General features: G+C 35.8%; 1 protein-coding gene across 5 annotated transcripts in view; it reads left to right on the top strand.

Annotated features, from left to right (window-relative positions):
- Positions 1 to 19984, top strand: part of WASHC4 (WASH complex subunit 4) — a 48235-nt gene that overhangs the window by 4154 nt on the left and 24097 nt on the right. For 4 of the 5 annotated variants that reach the window (XM_071728759.1, XM_071728751.1, XM_071728733.1 and 1 more), the window contains exons 2-18: positions 92 to 231; positions 1263 to 1316; positions 1428 to 1493; positions 1661 to 1706; positions 4059 to 4126; positions 6943 to 7025; positions 7984 to 8026; positions 8546 to 8649; positions 9283 to 9403; positions 10936 to 11059; positions 11165 to 11292; positions 11940 to 12100; positions 14873 to 14999; positions 16347 to 16472; positions 17131 to 17238; positions 19010 to 19156; positions 19260 to 19339. In XM_071728759.1, the coding sequence (XP_071584860.1) occupies positions 92 to 231; positions 1263 to 1316; positions 1428 to 1493; positions 1661 to 1706; positions 4059 to 4126; positions 6943 to 7025; positions 7984 to 8026; positions 8546 to 8649; positions 9283 to 9403; positions 10936 to 11059; positions 11165 to 11292; positions 11940 to 12100; positions 14873 to 14999; positions 16347 to 16472; positions 17131 to 17238; positions 19010 to 19156; positions 19260 to 19339 (1726 nt within the window). Of the gene's footprint in view, positions 1 to 91; positions 232 to 1262; positions 1317 to 1427; positions 1494 to 1660; positions 1707 to 4058; positions 4127 to 6942; positions 7112 to 7983; positions 8027 to 8545; positions 8650 to 9282; positions 9404 to 10935; positions 11060 to 11164; positions 11293 to 11939; positions 12101 to 14872; positions 15000 to 16346; positions 16473 to 17130; positions 17239 to 19009; positions 19157 to 19259; positions 19340 to 19984 lie in introns of those variants that run through there. The other variant, XM_071728767.1, reaches the window with a different exon arrangement.

The following is a 19984-nucleotide window of genomic DNA, read 5'->3' on the forward strand; positions in this document are numbered from 1 at the left end:
ACTACAAGCTAAATAGCAAAAGATTAAATTGTTTTGATGTTGTCCTTTACTGAACAGTTTATAAAGCTGTGCAAATGTTATCAATTCTCAGAAATTCATGCTGAAGTGCAGTTGAAGAATTATGGAAAATTTCTTGAGGAATATACGTCTCAGCTGAAGAGAATTGAAGATGCTTTGGATGACTCTGTTGGAGATGTTTGGGACTTCAGTCTTGATCCCATTGCATTAAAGGTCTTAATATATTTAATATACATTGTAACTGTTATTTTCCTTGTTCTCCCTTTCCTTCAAAACCTGAGAATTAAAAGTGTGATGCACTTGTGCTCTAAAAATTTTGACTTTTGTGTTTCAGAAACCTAGCAAATACTATATTATTTATCAAGTAGTTAAGAATTTAATACATTTCATAAGAGAAGATGTTGTCCTGTTATTCTTTTGCAGTCTTTTGGATAATCGTGGAAATGAAATGAGTTTTTTATGTATTGGGAAGGCTAATCCCAGCAACTTCTTCACTGTGGGGATTGCTGGTTTTTATCTGGGATCTGGGGTTCCAGAAGAGCTCACTAATCATTGAATTAACTGCAGGCTGAACTGTATTTAGTTATGTTTTGACTACTGGCTTTGGTATACTATTTTCTGTCCTTCAGAAGGGTCATTTCCTTGATCATAAATTCTGTGTCCTCTGTGAAGCGTTTTTTTTATTTTATCTGAATTTGCAGATATCATTTAAAAGTGCTTTGTTACCAAATGAAACTTGTCTGTGCTGAAGATGCACTCTTAAGTCATCATCTGTCTGAATAATTTTAATAAATCATTTGGAGGGCCAGCACAGTGCTGGGAGTATATGAATTAGTCAAAATCATGACTGACTTCAGTACAAAATGTTGGTGCCTACATACAGACATATCCTAGGCATCCTATTTCCTGCATTTGGGATTTTTAATTCATGTTTTAGGTTTTCTAAGCTTTTTTTTTAATACATAAACCATAATTACCATGCTTTTGCTCTTTTTTTATTTTCATTTTTTGCTTTTGCTTGAGTTTTTCTGCTTAGGGTGACAGGTATTTTCATGTAAACACAATGAGCGTAGCTTTCCTGCTGTGTGTGCAGTTATTGCTCTCTTATTGTTGACCTTATAGAAGATAAGGACAAATACTTACCTAGTTGGATAAATCTACTTTTTTAGCAATATTTTCTAAAGCTGGCAATTTGTTGTGGGTTTTTTATGTTTGTTTGTTTTGTGTTTTTTTTTTAATTTTAGCTTTTGCCATATGAACAGTCCTCCCTACTGGAGCTCATAAAGACAGAAAACAAGGTAAGGGCTTTATGATTAAAAGAAAAAAACGTAGTTATTACAGCTAAACCTAAGCTCTCTAAATGTGAATCTTTTTGTAATCTGTGTGCTTTTTTTCCCTTTTGAGTCTAGGTTCTTAACAAAGTAATAACTGTGTATGCTGCCCTTTGCTGTGAAATCAAGAAGTTAAAATATGAGGTAAATTCAGCTCTCTTCTATTGCTATTTACAAAAATGTTTGCAGATGGCACGCTGATATATAAATTTATTTTTAGTAAAAAAAACCAAGATGATATGTGTGAATTTTTACAGCATGATTACATATGTCCTATTTATTAAAAAACAAATTTCTTCTTTTGTTGTTAGGCAGAAACTAAATTTTATAATGGCCTCTTGTTCTACGGAGAAGGAGGTAAGTAGCTCCCTTTACTGTAAAGGCTTGTAGATTTATATTATTGGCTCAGGTTATGTTAAATGCTACAGTAAGTGTAATTTTATAATATGGATACATGTTTTCTATGTATCTTTGACTGACAAAGATACAAAGATAATGGACCTTGAGTTTATAGGGGTATACATTAGTGTCTTGTAACTGTCCTGAGTTAGCTTAAGGTGACAATAAGATTTATCTGTTGCATTAACAGGAAGTTTTGTTGCAGCCTTATTTACATTAAAAATAGGGAGTATGGGCTGTTGAGGTTGTGTTTAATGTATAACATACAGAAACCTGAACTGATACACTGTAGCAGCTGTTTTTTGAAGAGTGACATTGAAAATCTGTTCATATGTAAGCATATCCTAAAATGACTTATTCCTCTTGGGACTAGATTTTATATTAGTTGTAATAAAACAATAAATCTAATTTGATTGTAATAAAACAGTGAAACCTTTAATAAATATCTTGACCTAGTCCTGCCTACTTAGGCAATCATAATTGTTTCAAGTTGCAGTGTGTTAATGTCATCTGTCTTTCAAGTACAGGTAATAGTACTCAAACTACTGTTTAGACCATGACATAATACAGTGACTCTTAAGTTCAGTTGACAAATCATGAGCCCCTGCTTTTTTTGTCTTGGAATTAAACTGGTAACTCCACTGAAGGGTTGGTCTTAAGCTCTGCCTTAAGGGGTGTTAGTCTGGGAATAAGCACAGCTCTTGGTCCTGAGGACTGAATATTAATGTGAGTTGATGCAGAGACATACCACTTACCTTTGTTTTCTATTTCAGAAACTTGAGAGAAAGAGAAGTGTCTTTCATAGCAGTCTTGTAAAAGGGCTTTTAAAAAGGTTTTCAAGGGCCTTGACTGTTGACAGTATTGAGGAATACGAAATCTTTGAAATAAAGACTTATTCTTTAAGTGCCACATAAGATAACTGCTGTGGTTCAGTTAAGGAGCATGAAAAAGCGTGGGTTTTGTTGAGGTTTTTCTTAGCAGAGTCTCACTTCTTAACAGACATGGTTTTAAATATCTTAAAATAAAGTGATACGCTGCCAAAAATGATACTAGGGGATCCCTCAACACTTCTCCATGTCTCTCTATCATGAAAAAAGTCAGACTGATGCAGATTAACATATTACAGTGGCAGTTTGTTCCTGGTGGGTGTTCTGCAGGGAGTGCTTGAGAATGGCATGAGCTGAGAGGTGAGCCTTCTGTGAGTTAGGCAGGGATTCAGAAATTATCTTCTCCATTTCCATATCCCTCCCTGTAGGATCTGCTTTGATAACAGCAAGCTTGCTTATGTAGAACAGTGACAATAGCTGCTGGCTTCAGGATGATTGAAATGAAGAAAACTGTGCTGGCCTTTCCCTTCTCTATAAAGAATTTTTTTTTTCATGTTGTCCTTGGACTGGGTAGAGCTAGTATAAGAAATGGACTGTTTTGGGTTTTTTTTTTGTGGGGGATGTACACTAAACAGAGTAAAGGCTACATAAAATCTGTAGAGTGGAAGCATGTGATGTTTAGAATCTTGTCCCAGAGCTCGATCTTACAGAAGTATGGAGACTCCTTTAGTTTCTATGGAGTAATAATACCTGCATTTCTTATGCAGATAAATTTGTTATTGTTGGGTATTTTTGCTGAGAGTGGCCCAATAGAAAAATGTCAAGTTTAGAGCATTAATCTGTCATTGCATTAAAAACTGTATTTTGTCAAGTGGTACTACAACTTCTGCAGATGACTGAAACAATTTGCTATCTGTGTTGTAATTATTGTCATTAATAGTATCCTGTTAGTGTCCTTTTGTCATACAGGTAATGGTTTGAAGCTAGGGTGATGAGTCAGTTCTTTTGTGCAGTATGATATGTAGGAAAAACAAAATCTCTTGAAGAAATTGTTCACTTTACAGCTTTCTCTTCTGATTAATAATGTATGATGTTCTTCCAGTAATTAACTGCTAAGGAAGCACCTTGCAACATGAATAAGAAATGCTTTCATACAAACTTTTTAAAATGGAAACTTTTACTTTATGTTATGTAATACCTATGTCTTTAAAGAATTATGGTTTGTATTTATTTTCTTTTAGGTGTTGGAGACCTTTTTTCCCGCTTTGTTTACCTTAAAAAAAAAATAATTTTTATTGAGAAAGAAACTTCCAAAATAAGTCCATCTTAGAAAAATAAAATTATAATTTTTATATGGCTCCATCAGTATGCTTATAATAGAGCATTATACTTATATGGCAAACAAATGGCTTGGAGGGTAAGCTTCAGTTTAACAAGTCTAGCACAGCCTTTTCAAAGTAGTTACAAATGTTTGTCTTTAAAGCCACAGATTCCAGCATGGTGGAGGGAGATTGCCAAATACAGATGGGAAGATTTGTTTCTTTTTTGCAGGTAGGGTATGTTTTGATTTTTTTTTTTTTTTTAATGTCATTTATAGTTGTACTTTTACTTGTGAAATGGATTTAGCAGCTTGCAGTATCCTGCCTGCATCTTGCTAAAAGGCACCGCAGTCATCTGATATGTTACTATGTTTTGCCTTGCAGACCTGTCACAATCAGCTGATATGTGATACGTTGTTTTGTTTTTCATATACTTGTTGGAAGTCTAATGAGAGAAGAAATCACAGTTTGTGTAATCATTGTTCAAATAACTGAGAATTTACTTAAGAAAACTTCACTAAGAGAAGATAAGATGAGGTTGTTTCATTTGACAGTGTAGTGAAGGTGTCTATTTGCATGGCTTCGATTAGCAGGGTTTAGTTTTCATTGAACACTGGGTGTGAATTAACTGTTTATACATCATTTTAGCTGATCAGAGAAACCAAAACTGAGACGTGTCTGGAAAAAAATGCTGTGTCTCAGGCAAACTTTCAGGGAAGAATACTAATTTCTTACACAGTTTATTTGTTACCAGGTTCCTCTGCATGAAAACAGGATCTTCTGTTTCTTCTGAGGATTTCCTGTGCTCTTGGGTTTCAGTCTACTGTGAAATCTTTTCTTCTTCAGTATAGCTTAAGTGACTGTCTTGTTCTCAAAGATGTTTCTTTTTTTATGCAGTATCACTTGTAATGGAATATCAGGGTTGAAGCAGAGAATATACAGGAAGGTTCCAGAATGTTTAAACAAATTTTAGTTTAACAGAGGTTAAAATTGCTGTTCTTGCTGTATACTAGCATGGCAGTAGTCATTTACTGAGTCAGAACAGATTGAATGCTATGGGAAGTTGTTTCTCAACCTCTATTATACCATGCCCAAGTGCAGTTAGTTGTTAGGATATCTTGGGGATTCCCCTCCCCCCATTTCCCAAGCTTTTTTGCCATCACTTTTTTTTTGTTTCCTCCTTCATCATCTATTTCTTGCTGAGCAGATGTGTAAGGCCTTTTAGTCGTTTTGAAATGCACTGTTGTACCCTAGTGTTTTTTCCAGATGTGTTTTTCTTGGTTTTTTTCCTTTTCTGTGAGGATTCTCTGTCCAGATGGAAGTTGAGAGCAGGATGATTAGCTGTCTGGGTAAACTGTGCATTGCAAACCCATGATGCAGAACAATTTGTTTATGGGTTATTTGATGATGTGTATATTTATAGGGTAAACACCACACAAAAATACAGCCATATTGCCTGTGAGCCCACTTTGTATGTATGCTCTAATGGCTTGTTGATTGCTGAGCTATTTGGGAAGAAGGGAGATGCAAGGAAATTGCCCCAAAGGGAAGGCTCTTATGCTAAGAGGTGTGTCTTGCTGTTGGTAAAAGTATGAGGAAAACATTTTCCTTATTGAGCTTGTTCTTTTTTAACTGTTGTTTCCCTAAATATACTGGTAGTCTATATCCATAAACTGGGAATGCTCTAAGCATATCTCCAAGGGGGATATGAAAATATGAATGAAGAAGACAAAGAGGTAAAGTGTTGGTTTTGTAGAGCTGATGCCCACCATTTGGCTTACTGGCTCTCCCAGTGTCAGGATTTGTTGATTAACAGATAGAATAACCTTGCATTTGTTTGTAAAAACATTTTTTAAAAAAAGTATCAAAGTAATGTTGTGAAACACTAGTTAGGTACTCTTAATTCTGCAGAAGACAGTGTAATTGGAAGAACTCTTATAAAATTATAATCTTGTCTGTGTTGTGTAGCTGCTAATATGCATGTGCTGTTAAATTGGACTATTTCCTGGAAGTTTTAAAAGGGCAGCTGGTGCTCCTTTCCCAGGAAACATAATCTCATTTGACTGTTAATCCATTCCTCTGGAATCTGTTGGCTTCTTTCAGCTGTATTTGATAGAGCAATAACAGCATAAGAAGTAACTACACTTTTATGTTTTATGAAAACTGGTGACTAATAGGAGGCAGGAGCCCAAATAAGATGTATTTTTGATGGAGAGGATGACAGAATTAAGCTGTTAGCCAGCATTCTGCCAGGAAGGGCAGGCTGGCTGGTGAGCCAGTGTGGGCTGTCTGCTATGAAGCCATCTGTGTGATGACTGGCAAGACTCATCACATGCTGATTTTTTCCTTATGTGATTTGGGAGTGCATTAATGAGCAGATATTATTGCATTTAAGGGGAACTCTGATTCCTTTATACTATTGCTCAGGGAATGCCTTCTATCCATTATAGAAATTAAGTTCTTTATGTGATCAAAGGTGACCTGTTCTTATTCATTTTGTAATATGTAAATGAGCTCAAGTTCTGCTTTAGCCAAACATACCTCTCAAAGACATTGTCTCATTTTTTTCTAAAAGCAGTATGCTGTGGCTAATCACTCTTACAGTAGGTACAGGCTTCTGTCTTAGTTTATAATTTGAATTTAGCTGTCACTAGCTCCTAGATCATGACTCTTGAATCTAGTGGGAAAAGTCATCCTTTTCCATCAGGGGTATTCTCTCTGAAAATACTTGGATGCTGTTGCCAAGTTACTTCTTACTGTGTGTGATAAATTAGAGTATGAATAGTACAAATACTCCAAATTGTACTGGGAACTTGTGTTTAGTAGCTTCTTTGCTTAGTTTGGCAACCTTTTTCTGGGCTGTTAGTTGCTAGGATGATGTTTCCCATCCTCCTGTAAGTCTCCTTGGATCCACTCTCTTGGATTAGGACTGTATTTGGAGCTTGATCTGCAAGTTCAGTGGTTTATGCTCAGTGTTTAGAGGTGATGGCACCTTCTGCATGAAGAGGGTCTAAACATTGAAATGCATTTCATTTTCTTGTATTTCAGGAGCTGTCTTGCTTTGTTACCCGATGTTACGAAGTGGTTGTGAATGTAGTGCATCAGCTGGCTGTTCTCTATACCAGCAACAAGTAATTATCTTCTAAAATGCTGTATTGTTTTTCTGTAGTTAAGCAAGTGTAAAAAATATGGAGAGATGTGGAAAGTGCTTTGCTGTGTAAGTTTGGGCTTTGTAAGCCATTATGAAAGTGCATTTGTTTTATATGAAAAAAAGGCAGTGCTTTTATATGATGAGATGCAAGAATAACGTTTTTGACATTTTTTGGTAGAATTGATGCTTCAGAGACACTTTGTGATTAAGAGATCTTGTTGCCCTTTCATCCTTGCATTGAGAGGTCCACACTGATACAGTAGATACATGACTTCCACAATGGCTTTTCAATATGTAAATCTTGCTATATAGTCCTGACATAATAAATATGGTCTTAACACCTGAAGTTGAGCTTAGGGGCTGTGGGCTCCTCTGAAAACTCTGAAAGCTTAGCTCCAAATAGAATTGTTGGGTTAAGTTGTGAATATATCTGCACAGCTCTTGATTTATTCCTGATATGAAAGCATAATTCTCAGTTTTATTTGCTTTCATTTTTGTCTTAGCTTGTAGCACAAGGTAGACTTTCTGTATGGTGCTGAATGAACAAGGCTGGATGTGTAGCTCAGACATGGGTTAATTAAAAATGTGAAGTGATTTTGTACTTTTGGGCAACCAGGCTGGCTGTATGAAGGGCAGTTGCTGTTAACATAGCTGAACTGTGAGTTGCTGATACACATGTCCACTGAATTAAATCAGTGGTTTGAACCAGTCACGTGTGCTGTATGTTAAAAATGCAATATTAAATTTTGTAGCACGCAAATTTCACATCATATTTTCTTTTAATTAGATACGGAGGGGTTTTCTTTTCTTTTTTTCTGAAGTTAGCTTGTTAATGAAGAAAAATGTACCCCAAAAAACAGAGCTCATTGTGATACAGAACTGATAAATGTGCTCTGTTCTAAAAATTAGAGACATTAAAATATTTATTTTATTTACAGGAATGCACCTAAAATTATAGAGACGTCTGGAGTTCATTTTCAGGTGGGAATGATTTGGAGCCCTTTTGCTTATGTTAATGTACTATACGTATGTCTTGATCATTAATCCTGAGAAAAGCAGCAAGAAAGCAAGTTTCGAGTACAACTTTCAATCTGGAATCTACTTTAAAGGTTTATTTTGTTAATCAGCTTTTTATGGCCTTTATGTGGAAAGGGCTGATACCTTCATGTCTGTCAGATTACAGCTTTTTTTTGCATGCTCCCTTATTCTGTGTAATATGTGCTTCTGTATGTGGCCAATTTTTAAAATTCTGCCTTGAATGTCAAATTAGACCAGTGAACTTAAAGTAGTGCCTGCATGCAAACTGATACTCCTTGTGTCTCTACAAGAAGTACTAAATATTTAAACTACCAAACCAAGAAATCTCCAATTTGACTCTCTAGCTGATGTCTTGTTGCTGATAATGTATTGAATGGGATAGATATTTTGTATGCCATGCGTGACTGCAATAAAGTTTTCAATAATCACAGTCCTTTTTAATTTTTTTTTTTTTCTAAACAGGCAATGTATGAGCATCTGGGAGAGTTGCTCATAGTTTTAATCACTCTGGATGAAATAATTGACAATCATGCTACTCTGAAAGATCACTGGACCATGTATAAGAGGTGTGTCTCTTAAGGGATGAAAAATACTTCCACAACATAAATGATAAAGGCATGTTTGTAAGTCTTGGTTCCAAGGCAATCAGTGTGGGAATATGAAATTTGATTGGCCTGAGATTTTTCCAGAAATCTCAATGAAGATCAGAGTTAAGCTCCCACTTCATTCTCCTAACAGCACCAATAAGTTCTAAACAGCTTGATGTTATTTACAGTACAGGGTAAGCTTCTTGACAGTCATGGTTGGTGGGGTTTTTAAAATGTATTCAATAAGAGATCTGATTTTGTACAGAACTGATCTAAAACTATCCCTATCCATATTCATCATGGGTTTGGGCATGCAAATCTAAGTAAGAATGCTCTCCAGTAAAAACTGAAGAAGCAACAATTATAAAGGTAGTTAAATTAGTGGAGTAATAAGTCTTTCATTAGAAACCTCAATAAATGGGTGTTATTCTAATGCATATGGCCTATAAAGACCTAGAGGTTTTGCTGTTTGCTTTTTTAGTTTTTGGAGTTGCTGCTGGACACAGATGTGAACAATTAAAACATATTCTTAAAATAGAACAACGTATGATAAAAATGTTATCATATTTTAATTGTGTTTCTATGTATATGTTCCACTCCTACTCCTTACAGGCTGCTAAAATCTGTCCATCACAACCCTTCTAAGTTTGGGATTCAAGAAGATAAACTGAAGCCATTTGAAAAGCTGCTGTTAAAACTGGAATGCCAGTTACTCGATGGAATGATATTTCAGGTAATGAAATCAGTGGTCCCCAGTGTGACAGGGGGAACTGTTACATGAAAGCAAGAGTCTTTTGAGAATGTATTGTTTGTTTTTCTTTTGCTTTATTCCAAACACAGTGATGTGTGATTCTGGCTCTTGCATCTGTGCAGAAAAAAAAGGCTCTATTGTAAGATCCTCCCTTGCTCTTCTCTGGCACTAGAGCAGTGCCAGGCTTTGAGTGCTTACAGTTATGCAGAATTAAAGAAATACAGACAATGTGGCATTAACACTGGATGTTGTCAGGGAGTCTGTTTTTCACCTGAAATTTTAATAGTGGTCAGGCTTATGTAGGTCCACTTTGTTTTAGCTGCAAGCTAAAGTTTCCTCAGTAGTCTTGAAGATCTATGAAGTGTGACCTCCTATGTATTTTGTCTCATTCCCTGCATATTAGTCAGGCAGTTTTTGTGAGGTACCACCTCCCTAGTGCATACCCCTGCAACATGCCAGTGTACAGGTGGATGAGAAGGATTATTACTTTTTCAATACAGTTAATTAAAATGTGTAGATGTAAGGACCCATCTGTTGTTTTGGGTTTTTTTTAAGAAAAGTGTGTATCTGAAAGTGGAATCTGATGTTGTGGCATAGTGGGCCATGAGGGATGGTGTTGAGTCTGGTCACAGCAGCATCAACTGAGCAGGACTGTTCTTACTGTTATGTCTTAAATGGCATAGGGGAGAAGGTCTTATTCTGTAAAAGCCTCCAAAAGGAAAATTGTAGATATATAATTAAGCACAGTTTGGCTTATTTTTTCAAAGAACATTGCTACCAGCTGTCCTTACTTACTTTTCTGCTACCAGCTGGCTTCTTACTTTTCTCTAATGCTACATTAGTATGAAGACTTCTTTATATGTTTGAGACACTGGCAGGATTTGTCTGCTCTTCATTCAGGATGTTTCCACTCTTGTCCTGCCAGTGCCCCTTCCCAAGAAAAATACATTAAAAATTTTCTTAATTACAATCCCATTTAAAAAAATTTCCAATATCTTTAGCAAATCTAAAGTGTCTATTTATATAATTTATTTTTTATTATTGTAGTGATTTTTGGTAGCTTTTTTAAGCCACCAGTGGTAGTGGGGTTTTATGCTGCAAGTTGGTAAGGCACATCCTACAGGTCACTTGTATGATAATTTTGTTTAGTTAATGAACAGTAATGTATTATAATGTAATAATGCAAAAAAAAAAAAAAAAGTTTCTTATTACTAGAACATCATGTGTTTTCTTTTAAAATGTCCTTTGCCAGAAGTGTTAAGTAAATTAAATGGGTTTTTCGATGTTGGTTGTAAGAGAGGCTTTTGCTTTCAGATGTTTCTGTTATACTAAATATTTTAAGCATAATTTAAAAATCCATATGTGATGAAGCTAACTTCAGGCTACTGCTGTGTGACATGAAGCAATGCTCTCTTGTAGCATTCTTTCTCAAAATTAATATTCTTTTAAGGTCCAAAATTCATGGCATTAATTTATGGATTTATGGTATTTGTTTTTTTTTTTTCTTTGTTCAGGCTTGTATAGAGCAGCAGTTTGATTCTGTGAATGGTGGAGTGTCAGTGTCAAAGAACAGCACATTTGCTGAAGAATTTGCTCACACTCTTCGCACAACTTTTTCAAACATTGAACTCAAACTTGGTAATGCAAGCTGAAGATTCTCCTCCCATCTTCACTGTTTCTAAAAGTGAATTGTCTGTTTGGGAGCAGAATTCCAAAGGGGTTTTTTTGGTTCTGTTTCTGCAGGTGAACCTTCAGAAATTGACCAGAGAGATAAATATATGGGCATCTGTGGCCTCTTTGTACTGCATTTTCAGATTTTTCGGACCATAGACAAGAAATTTTACAAGTCATTGTTGGATGTCTGTAAAAAGGTGAATGCTTTATTCTTCTGTCAGTAATTAAGAGGGGAAAATAATCTTCAGTAGTGATACAGATTATTTTCTTCATTGTGTATCATGGCAAAGACATGGGAAAAGAGTTTATCAACTAAGTCAGAAATTAAGATTCTTTTACTTTTTATAATTTCCTGCCCCACAGTTTTCTTTTAAAGAAGCTGTAAAACCTGTCCACTCATTTAGCATCAAGATAAAATAATTTAACATTTAAAATAAGGACAAAATATTGAGTTATGAGTATGTGGGACTGAATAACTCAATGTGGGACTGACCTTGGCTATAAACATATATTTTGAAAGATTTCTGAGTCCAAATGTGATTGGGCCTTTTCATATCAGATAGTATTAAGAAATTATGAAGTTCTCTAATACTCTCCAGGGTCACCGAGAGTGGTAATAACTTTGCCTGTGTTGTCCTTAGTGGCCTTCTAGGGGAGAAACATTCCTAAGGTTATTGTTATACTTTGTACAAACCAGTTATACAGAAGTAATTTCAGGTTTGTATGTATGTAGGTCATAATTGTATGTTATGGTTTAAAGAGGCAAAAAGAACATGCATGGTGGCATAGTATTTCTTGTAGCTATTTGTTTATTGCTACTTAGAGTATTTTTTTTTATCCCCAGGTACCAGCCATCACATTAACTGCTAACATTATCTGGTTTGCTGACAACTTTCTGATACAGAAGGTACCAGCTGCTGCCAAACTTCTGGACAAGAAAAGTATTCAAACAGTTAAAACACAAAGGGACAACTTCCTGCAGCAGAAAGCACAGTCGCTTACCAAGTATGCTTCCTAAATATTGCTTCATGGTGATGTTTGGTAAATGGTTTATAAACAACATGTAGGGCTCTTCATTCCACATCCTAGCATGCTGTGTAGTGTTGCTCAGTTGTGTTAAAAACTTTTCCATTTCCCTGCAGTAATATGTGTTAGTGTTGCTAAAAACGTGTTGGTGTTGGTGAAAACAAAGCTTTTTTTCATGTCATACTTTCAGAAGAAGTATCATGTCACCAAAATAACCAAGCTCCTACCACTTCTAGATATATGATTGCTTCAGTTATTTTTACTTATGTATTTTCAATGTCCATGTTTTAAACTGGTGTCTAGTAACCCAAGCTACTCTGTTTCTGTTGGGTCTCTGCTTTCTATCTATTTATGAAGTCAGTCTCTACTGGGCTTATAGAGGTGTTGTTTTCTCTCATGCTAGTACTTTCTTTGCCAGCATTTCTTTCTTCATTACTGTTTAATTGCTTGTTTAGTGGTCTTTGAAATTATCTATATTCAAAAAGGCTTTGCTTTTGTTCTCTATATGTTGTTTACAGCTCATTTCCTGCTCTGAGTTCTTTCTAAAATACATTTTTAAATGAGGATTTTTTGGCTTTTAGTCTTATGAATCAGTGAGTAGGTAACAGGACTAAGATTTCTGTTTGTGTTGCAGAACAAAATAGGAAGGTGGAAAAGGAGGTCTGTGGAATAGAAGTAAAAACTTAAATTATGCAGGTTGTCTTCCAGCCCTCTATGAAAGCTGGCAGAACTGGCTGGAAGACGAGCATGGGCAGGGAAAACAGCTTCATGCCTACATGATCCTCTTGCAGATTATTTTTACTATTGCCCTGTGTCTGTTTCAATCCACTTCCTAATTTATGCCCTACATCCACAGGAAGATTCAGCAGCTCTCATTGAATTCTTTCCTTGTCTTTAATCCCTGGATGGAGCATAATTGTACTACTGCATTGTTTTTGGCTTTGAGCAGTGGTACAAGTCATGTTTTGCAGCTCTTAAGATTTAGAAAAGGTTGAAAAAAAATTTGTATATTCATTGACATTTGGAGGGTATTATAATGCATCAGATTTTGAGTTTGATTAGAATTTTGCTAATAACTTTCTTAATATTTTACAAATCCAGGCACTGCTTTTTTTAATTGAAGTGTTGCCTTAAATATGAAAAATCTTTAAAGTGTAGATTTTTTTTGTCATAGTCAGTGACTTGGAGCAATTATACCAGGAATGTATTCAATAAGTAGTACTGCAGTGTCATAATTCTGTAGCATGATTGAAGTTGCAGTTTTAAAAGTGAACTCTAGTTAAACATTTAACTACAACTAATGTAATCCAAGCAGATGAACTTCTGGACAATTATTTAGAGCAGTCCAGTTGGCATTGATGTAATGAGAAGTTTGTTATATTTATCTGTTTATATATTTGTTTATTTATTTATGTAGATCTACATATCACCAGTTAAAGAATGTAAGAGCTCTCTTAGAGTGGTTTCTGACTGTAGGGGCTGTTTCCATCATCTGCTGTCACTTGCTGAAAGTTTATCTGGAGTCTGGAGTTAGAGGTTATCTTGGGTACATCTCTGTGTGTTACCTGGGAAAGTTTGACATTTTTGCATCACAGCTATTACTACCAGATAACAGTGTGTGTCCTTATCACTAAATCTCTTTTGCTAAGTAGTTGTAGAGACTTAAATTAACCCTTTTTTACAATCTGTTGAAATTTCATTGTTCCGTTGTTTTACTTTTGTAAAGTACAGTATGTTATTAGTTTAATATTTAAGTATTTCTATAGATGTGAATCAGAATGTACCCTTAAAACACGGGCTAAAAGTATATGTGATCCAGGACCCTTACCAAGTGCATTAATAACAGTATTTTCCCATTTTATGAAGGTATGAAATAGCTTAGTCAGATATTGATGGTAGTGTACTGAATGGGGAAAATGGAACTTTCAACAGCTAGACCATCTTGATCTACTTGTTATGTTCTATTGCTTGATGGAACAATAGAAATTACCATTTATTAGGGAAACACATTTACACTTCTTTCTTTTGGTTTATGTTACTGTAATAACTGTTAGGGTCGTTGTACAGTGGGAGTGGGAAAGACCTCTTAAAAGGAATTATGACAAATAAGTTTGTTAGGCGGGTTCAAGTGCATACAGGATCATAGTTTAACAAATAGAAGTATCCCAGACAGTTTTAAATACAAAGCAGAGATGTTTGGACACTGGAACAGGTTTCCCAGGATGGTTATGAATGCCCCATCTCCATGGAAGCAGTTAAGGGCAGGTAGACAGGATACTGAGCAACCTGGTCTAGTGGGAGCTGTCCCTGCCCATGGCAGGGGGGTTTAAACTAGGTGATCTTTAAGGTCCTTTCTAAAAGCCTTCTATGATATATATACTCAAAAATTCAAACTTGGAGGAAAAACATAAGTAAGTGGAGCACCTTGTGCACTTTACTTCCTGTTAGAATTTTAAAAAGTGTAGTATATGTACTGGTAAGGACAGCCATTTGTTCTCTTGGAAGATCAATTATTTTGACTCTTAGGGGTATATTTGTGCAGAAAGAATTGGCAGACTGATCCTTACCAATATGAAATTAAAATGTAAATGAGTATGAGGTTCTGATACTTTTGGGAATAGAGAGTAATTATGTGGAGGACTGAAGATTTAATATATTTCCCTTAGAGGAATTTAAGCTTTGGAAAGAGAGAAGAAAATCCTTACACTCTTTTGATTTGAAGTCAGCAATATTGTTTGTTTCCTTCACCAGAGATATGCAATCATACTATGTTTTTGTGAGCTCATGGATGACAAAAATGGAATCTATCTTGTCAAAGGAGCAACGCATGAATAAGTTTGCAGAAGATCTTTCTAACCGCTGCAATGTCTTCATCCAGGTGTGCAGTATTTTAATGGGGTGGTACAGCAACTGTTGCAGCAAACTGGTATTTTGGTGCATAAAAAGAGATCGCAGGGCTTCTGTGATCATTAGCGTGTTGTTTTACAGTGTAGGTTTTTTTCTAAAACCTTAAATGCCCAGTAGATACTCTTAAATAAAACTGTAAAAGGTACTTCCATCAGATGAGTAGAGGAAGCAAATCTGACTAAATATTCGGTGACTAAATAGTTTTGGTTTTTTTCCTTTGGCTTAGAAAATCAAGACAGCTTTGTTTCCTCTGTAGTAAAGGTTTTTGGGTTTTGTGGGTTTTTTACCTTTTAAGTCAGTCACAAGGTACATAAGTTGGACTGAACCAGTGTCTAATTTAGTTGTATTTAGCACACACAGTACATATTTTCAGTTAAGGTTTTGTGTTGTTTCATTGTGCTTTGGCTAGTGATGGTACTTTGCTAGAATCTTACTACATTCCAAGGGAGCTGGTTTTCTTTTGGCCTATTAACAGCATGTAGTTTTAATGTAAGATGCATCTTATTTCTGAATTTGTTCTTTGCTAGTTTTGATATGTATGTATCTGCCTGACAGAAATGTGGTGAGACTAGGTGTTTGATAGAAGCATAATCCCAAATCTTCTATATCTGAAGACATACATGTACTAGGGACCATGGATTTTATATTAGAATTATTTGCAGTGACTTAAGTAAATTTTGATCTGGAGCAAATTGAGTTTCCTAGACCATTTGCTGGCTTTTTCTAGTTTCATTTGTATTTTTACTAATTTTGCTTTGAAATAAACGAAACAACTTTTTTTTTTTTTTTTTTGGTCATGCTGTGTGTAGTCAACATTGTATTTAAAAGCTTAATGTGCATTCATTTTGAAATTACTGCTTTTCTATTGTGGGATGGACAGTTCTACTTGAACAGTGCAGACTTGTGTAAATACTGTCAGTGTAGTTATTCCATGGAATCTTCAAGTTTCAGTTTGGTTTTGTGAGAGGCTGTTGTGGGGAGGGGGGGGGAAGAGTTTTTTGAGTTGGTTTACAATAGGTCTGAAATTATTAGAGCTTTGAGGCTGTGTGATTACTTCACTGACCTATGTTTAATTTCACTGGCTCTAGAAGAAGTTAATGATCAGGTGTTGTATTGATCACTGGCAGTTTCATAGTGTCTGCCCAATAAAAGGACCTCATTCAGCCTTGGGATCTCAGGCTTGATTGTCATGTGGAGGTGTAGGTTCTTTGTGTCTGAGGCAAAAGTTAGTGCTGTCATGTGTGAAAGAAAACAGAGAGGATTTCCTTGACTGATATGGATTGAATTTTTTTTTTCCCTTTGCTAATTTTATTTTTAGGGTTTTCTTTATGCGTACACTCTTAGCACCATGGTTAAAACTACAATGAATCTCTACATGTCAATGCAAAAACCTATGACCAAAACCTCGGTGAAAGCTCTCTGCAGACTTGTAGAACTTCTGAAGGTAGGTTGCTGGGTGAAAACTCCTCATTCCTGTAGACCTTTACAGGAAACATTGTCCATGTCTCTCTTAAACTGAGGAGCCCAGAACTGGACACAGAACTCTGGATGTGGCCTTCCTCAGGCTGCATAGAGAGGAAGTCACCTCCCTCAATCTGCCAGCAATAGTTTGTCTGCCCAATGCTGCCAAAGATAGCATTAGCCTTTTGTATGGCAAAGGACCACTGCTGGCTCATGTTCAGTTGGTGTCCACCAAGACCCTTTTCTGCCAAGCTGGTTACCAGTTGGATGGCTCCCAGTGTATCTGTGTTGGTTTATGGGTTTATACTTCCACGGGTGCAGGACTTTGTACGTCTCCTGGTACAGTTTTCCAAAAGGAAAATGCTCTGTTCTGAGAGAACTTCAGAAAGCAATGTGGAACAGAGCTGGATTATTTAAAAAACAAAACAAACCAGAAAAACAAACCCTAACAGTCTTGAAAACACTGCTGAATGATCTGATTTTCTCGGTTTTTAAAGGTTAATTGCAGCTTCTGTGAGAGTACATTACGAAGTAGAAAGAATCAGTATTTGCAGTGCAGCTGAGTCTGCCTGCAGAAAGCCAAGTTCTAAAGGCAACAGTTTTGGTAACTGTGAACTGTTGTGTTTTGGCATTGACTGCAGGCAATAGAACACACATTTTACCGAAGAAGCATGGTTGTGGCAGATTCTGTGGCACACATCACTCAGCATCTGCAGTATCAGGCTCTTCACTCTATTTCTGTAGCCAAGGTATGTAATCCAAGTTCTAATAATTAATCTTTAAATTATTTTAAAATTATTTTTCTTCTGCAAAATCTATATTGTTGCTCTGTCAACAGATATATCAGATTTCCAGTAGGTCAGAGCTTTGTCCTAGAAACTGTACAGCATAGATGGCTATTTTTGATGTGTCCTCTCTTCCTCGGAACTGCTGTATCTGTTGTCATGTTCCTCTCGGGTTCTTTTTAGGTTTTATTTCTAGAGATTTTCATAAACTCATGTTTTCTTACCTCTTTCCTGATGAACATTTTTAAACCAATCTGTTACAGGTCTAAGCAAACAGGCTGTTATTTATTTAAACTTTTCTTAGTTAAATAGCAGTAGTTAATACATGCTGGCTGACAGGAGTCCAACACAGGCATAAATTCACTTGTTCTCTTTGGGGTAAAAATGGCTTCTGATGGTGAGACACTAATATGTACATATTAGATCAGTGTGCTACACATTTTGCTTATCAGATTTTGAATTTCTGAATTCAGGGAAAATGGGAAAATTATATTTTATTGTACCTATTCTGATGCATTAGTGATTGTTTTGTTTTATTCTTTCATCACGTTCAGTAGCAGGATTACAAAGGAACTATTCTGTTAAAATCAGTGAAGCTCTTACATTTGTCATGCAGTTTCTTTGTTTTGAACATACTCATGTAAAGGATTACAATTTTAACAACAAACTTCTGTACTTTGGCAGTTTGCTTAATATGTTTAAAATTTGGCTGTAATTTCAATATGTATCTGCCATTTCCATATTTTCTAGTATAAGAAAAAAAGTTTGTACTTCTAAAAAGCTGATAGGAACAGATACCTATTTATATATATCAGGAGCAGCACAAACTGAAGAAATTCCAAGCTTTAAGAAAAACTATATCTTCAGACAAATAGTTCACATATATGTAGAGAACTTCATAACGTTTTCAAATTATATTTGTAATTACATCACAAGTTATTTCTAAATGCACAGAAAGATGTTAAGACTTGTGTATTGAGTGGTTATCAAAGAGAACACGTTTTTTAACAGTTCTTGATATTTTAACTACTCAAAATATTTAAGAGGCAAATGCTGGTAAATTAGTACTAATTGTTTCCATCTGCTCCTCTTTATTTCCAGGTGATGTAAGTTCAATGGCATACACCTAACGTAGTGTTAGCATGTAAGGTTAGGAAATTTATGTGGAATATACATTCTTGGAATTGGCAGAGGTTTTTCTTTAACTCTTTAATGAAACTGTATCTGTCTTTTGAGTTATGCTGCTATTCACAAATATGTCTGTGAATTCAGCTTCTTAGCCAGAACACTTGGTTCCCTTAGTTTGCTTATGCAAATGTTTTTGCCCTAAATCTTTCTGCTAATTTAGATTGTGTAGAAAATGGCAAGTTATTATTGTTACTGTTGATATATGTTCAGCTCTAAACTAGATTTTGTTACAATGACAGTGAGTTGCTGATTAAAAATTTTTAATTACATGTACCACAGAACTAAAATCAGCCTGCAGCTTTTATTTGTACACTGTATGACCTGGTCCATGTTTATGCTGAACTCACATGTCCCAAGTGAATAGGTCAGTAATACCACTGAACTGACAAAGTTAATCTGGGTTTGATTAGCTCTGTTCACAGAGCATTATTTGCTTGCAGAAAAACTCAATTTGTGGCTTATCCATTAGCTTTGGAAAGAAGAAGTAAGCTGTTGTTTTTTGGGTCTAGGTTACTTTTCTCTGAACTTCTGTCTTTCTTTTATCAAGAAAAGAGTAATTTCTGATAAAAAGTATAGTGAGCAACGCCTGGATGTCCTCTCTGCTTTGGTGTTGGCTGAGAACACCCTCCATGGGCCAAGTACAAAACAGAGGCGACTCATTGTTTCCCTTGCACTGAGTGTGGGTACACAGATGGTAAGTGCCAGGGTTGTTCCAGACCTTTAATTCTTTGGTGTTGTATCTTACAAAGAAATATAACTTTTCTTTTTTTTCTATTTTTTTTTTTTTTTTTTTGCAGAAAACTTTTAAAGATGAAGAGCTCATTCCCCTTCAGTTAGTTCTGAAAAAACTCGACTTGATCAGTGAACTCACAGAGCGGTGAGCAGTGGCATGTGATAGATAAAAGGCATTGCAGTGTCACTGGAAGAGCTGGCTTTTTACTGTGCAAACTGCAAATCTTGGTAGCTGCACCTTGGTGTTGTTTTTTCATGTATTGTAGACCAGGGATGGAGAGAAAAAATTCCAGATCTAAGCTCTGAAGGTCTTTGGGCAAGTCAGGTTTTACCTAACTGTTGCCAATTAGGTATTCCATTATTCTGTCACTTTCTTGGAAGGCTTGGCTTTATGTTAACCTGAAGTCTTCCTCTTAAGCCAAACCCACAAGTTATGAGTTAGTACCAGACTGTTTGGGAGATCAAGCTATTAGTTCACCAGTGACATAATATCTTACTGCTGCTGTAGTTTCAGTGGGCAGTCAAGGTACATAACGTTTGCCATCTGAAAGCCAGGTGAATATCTGGGTTCCATGCATACTTTATGGAGAGAAGCAAACACCTTCAGTGGGTGACTCATGGGATAAATTCCTGGGATAAGTGTTGTACACTTGTTTTATCAGAAGTGGCCCGTTTCTCTTTTTTGACTTACAGGAGAAACTTAGATCTATTTGACCTCTAGGCTACTAAATGCATGCAATAAGAAAATTGTTAAGATTTTGCTGTAATGTTAGGTTTTATTCTCACAGAG

This window comes from Heliangelus exortis, chromosome 1, assembly GCF_036169615.1.
Source record: "Heliangelus exortis chromosome 1, bHelExo1.hap1, whole genome shotgun sequence".
Taxonomy (NCBI): Eukaryota; Metazoa; Chordata; class Aves; order Apodiformes; family Trochilidae; genus Heliangelus; species Heliangelus exortis.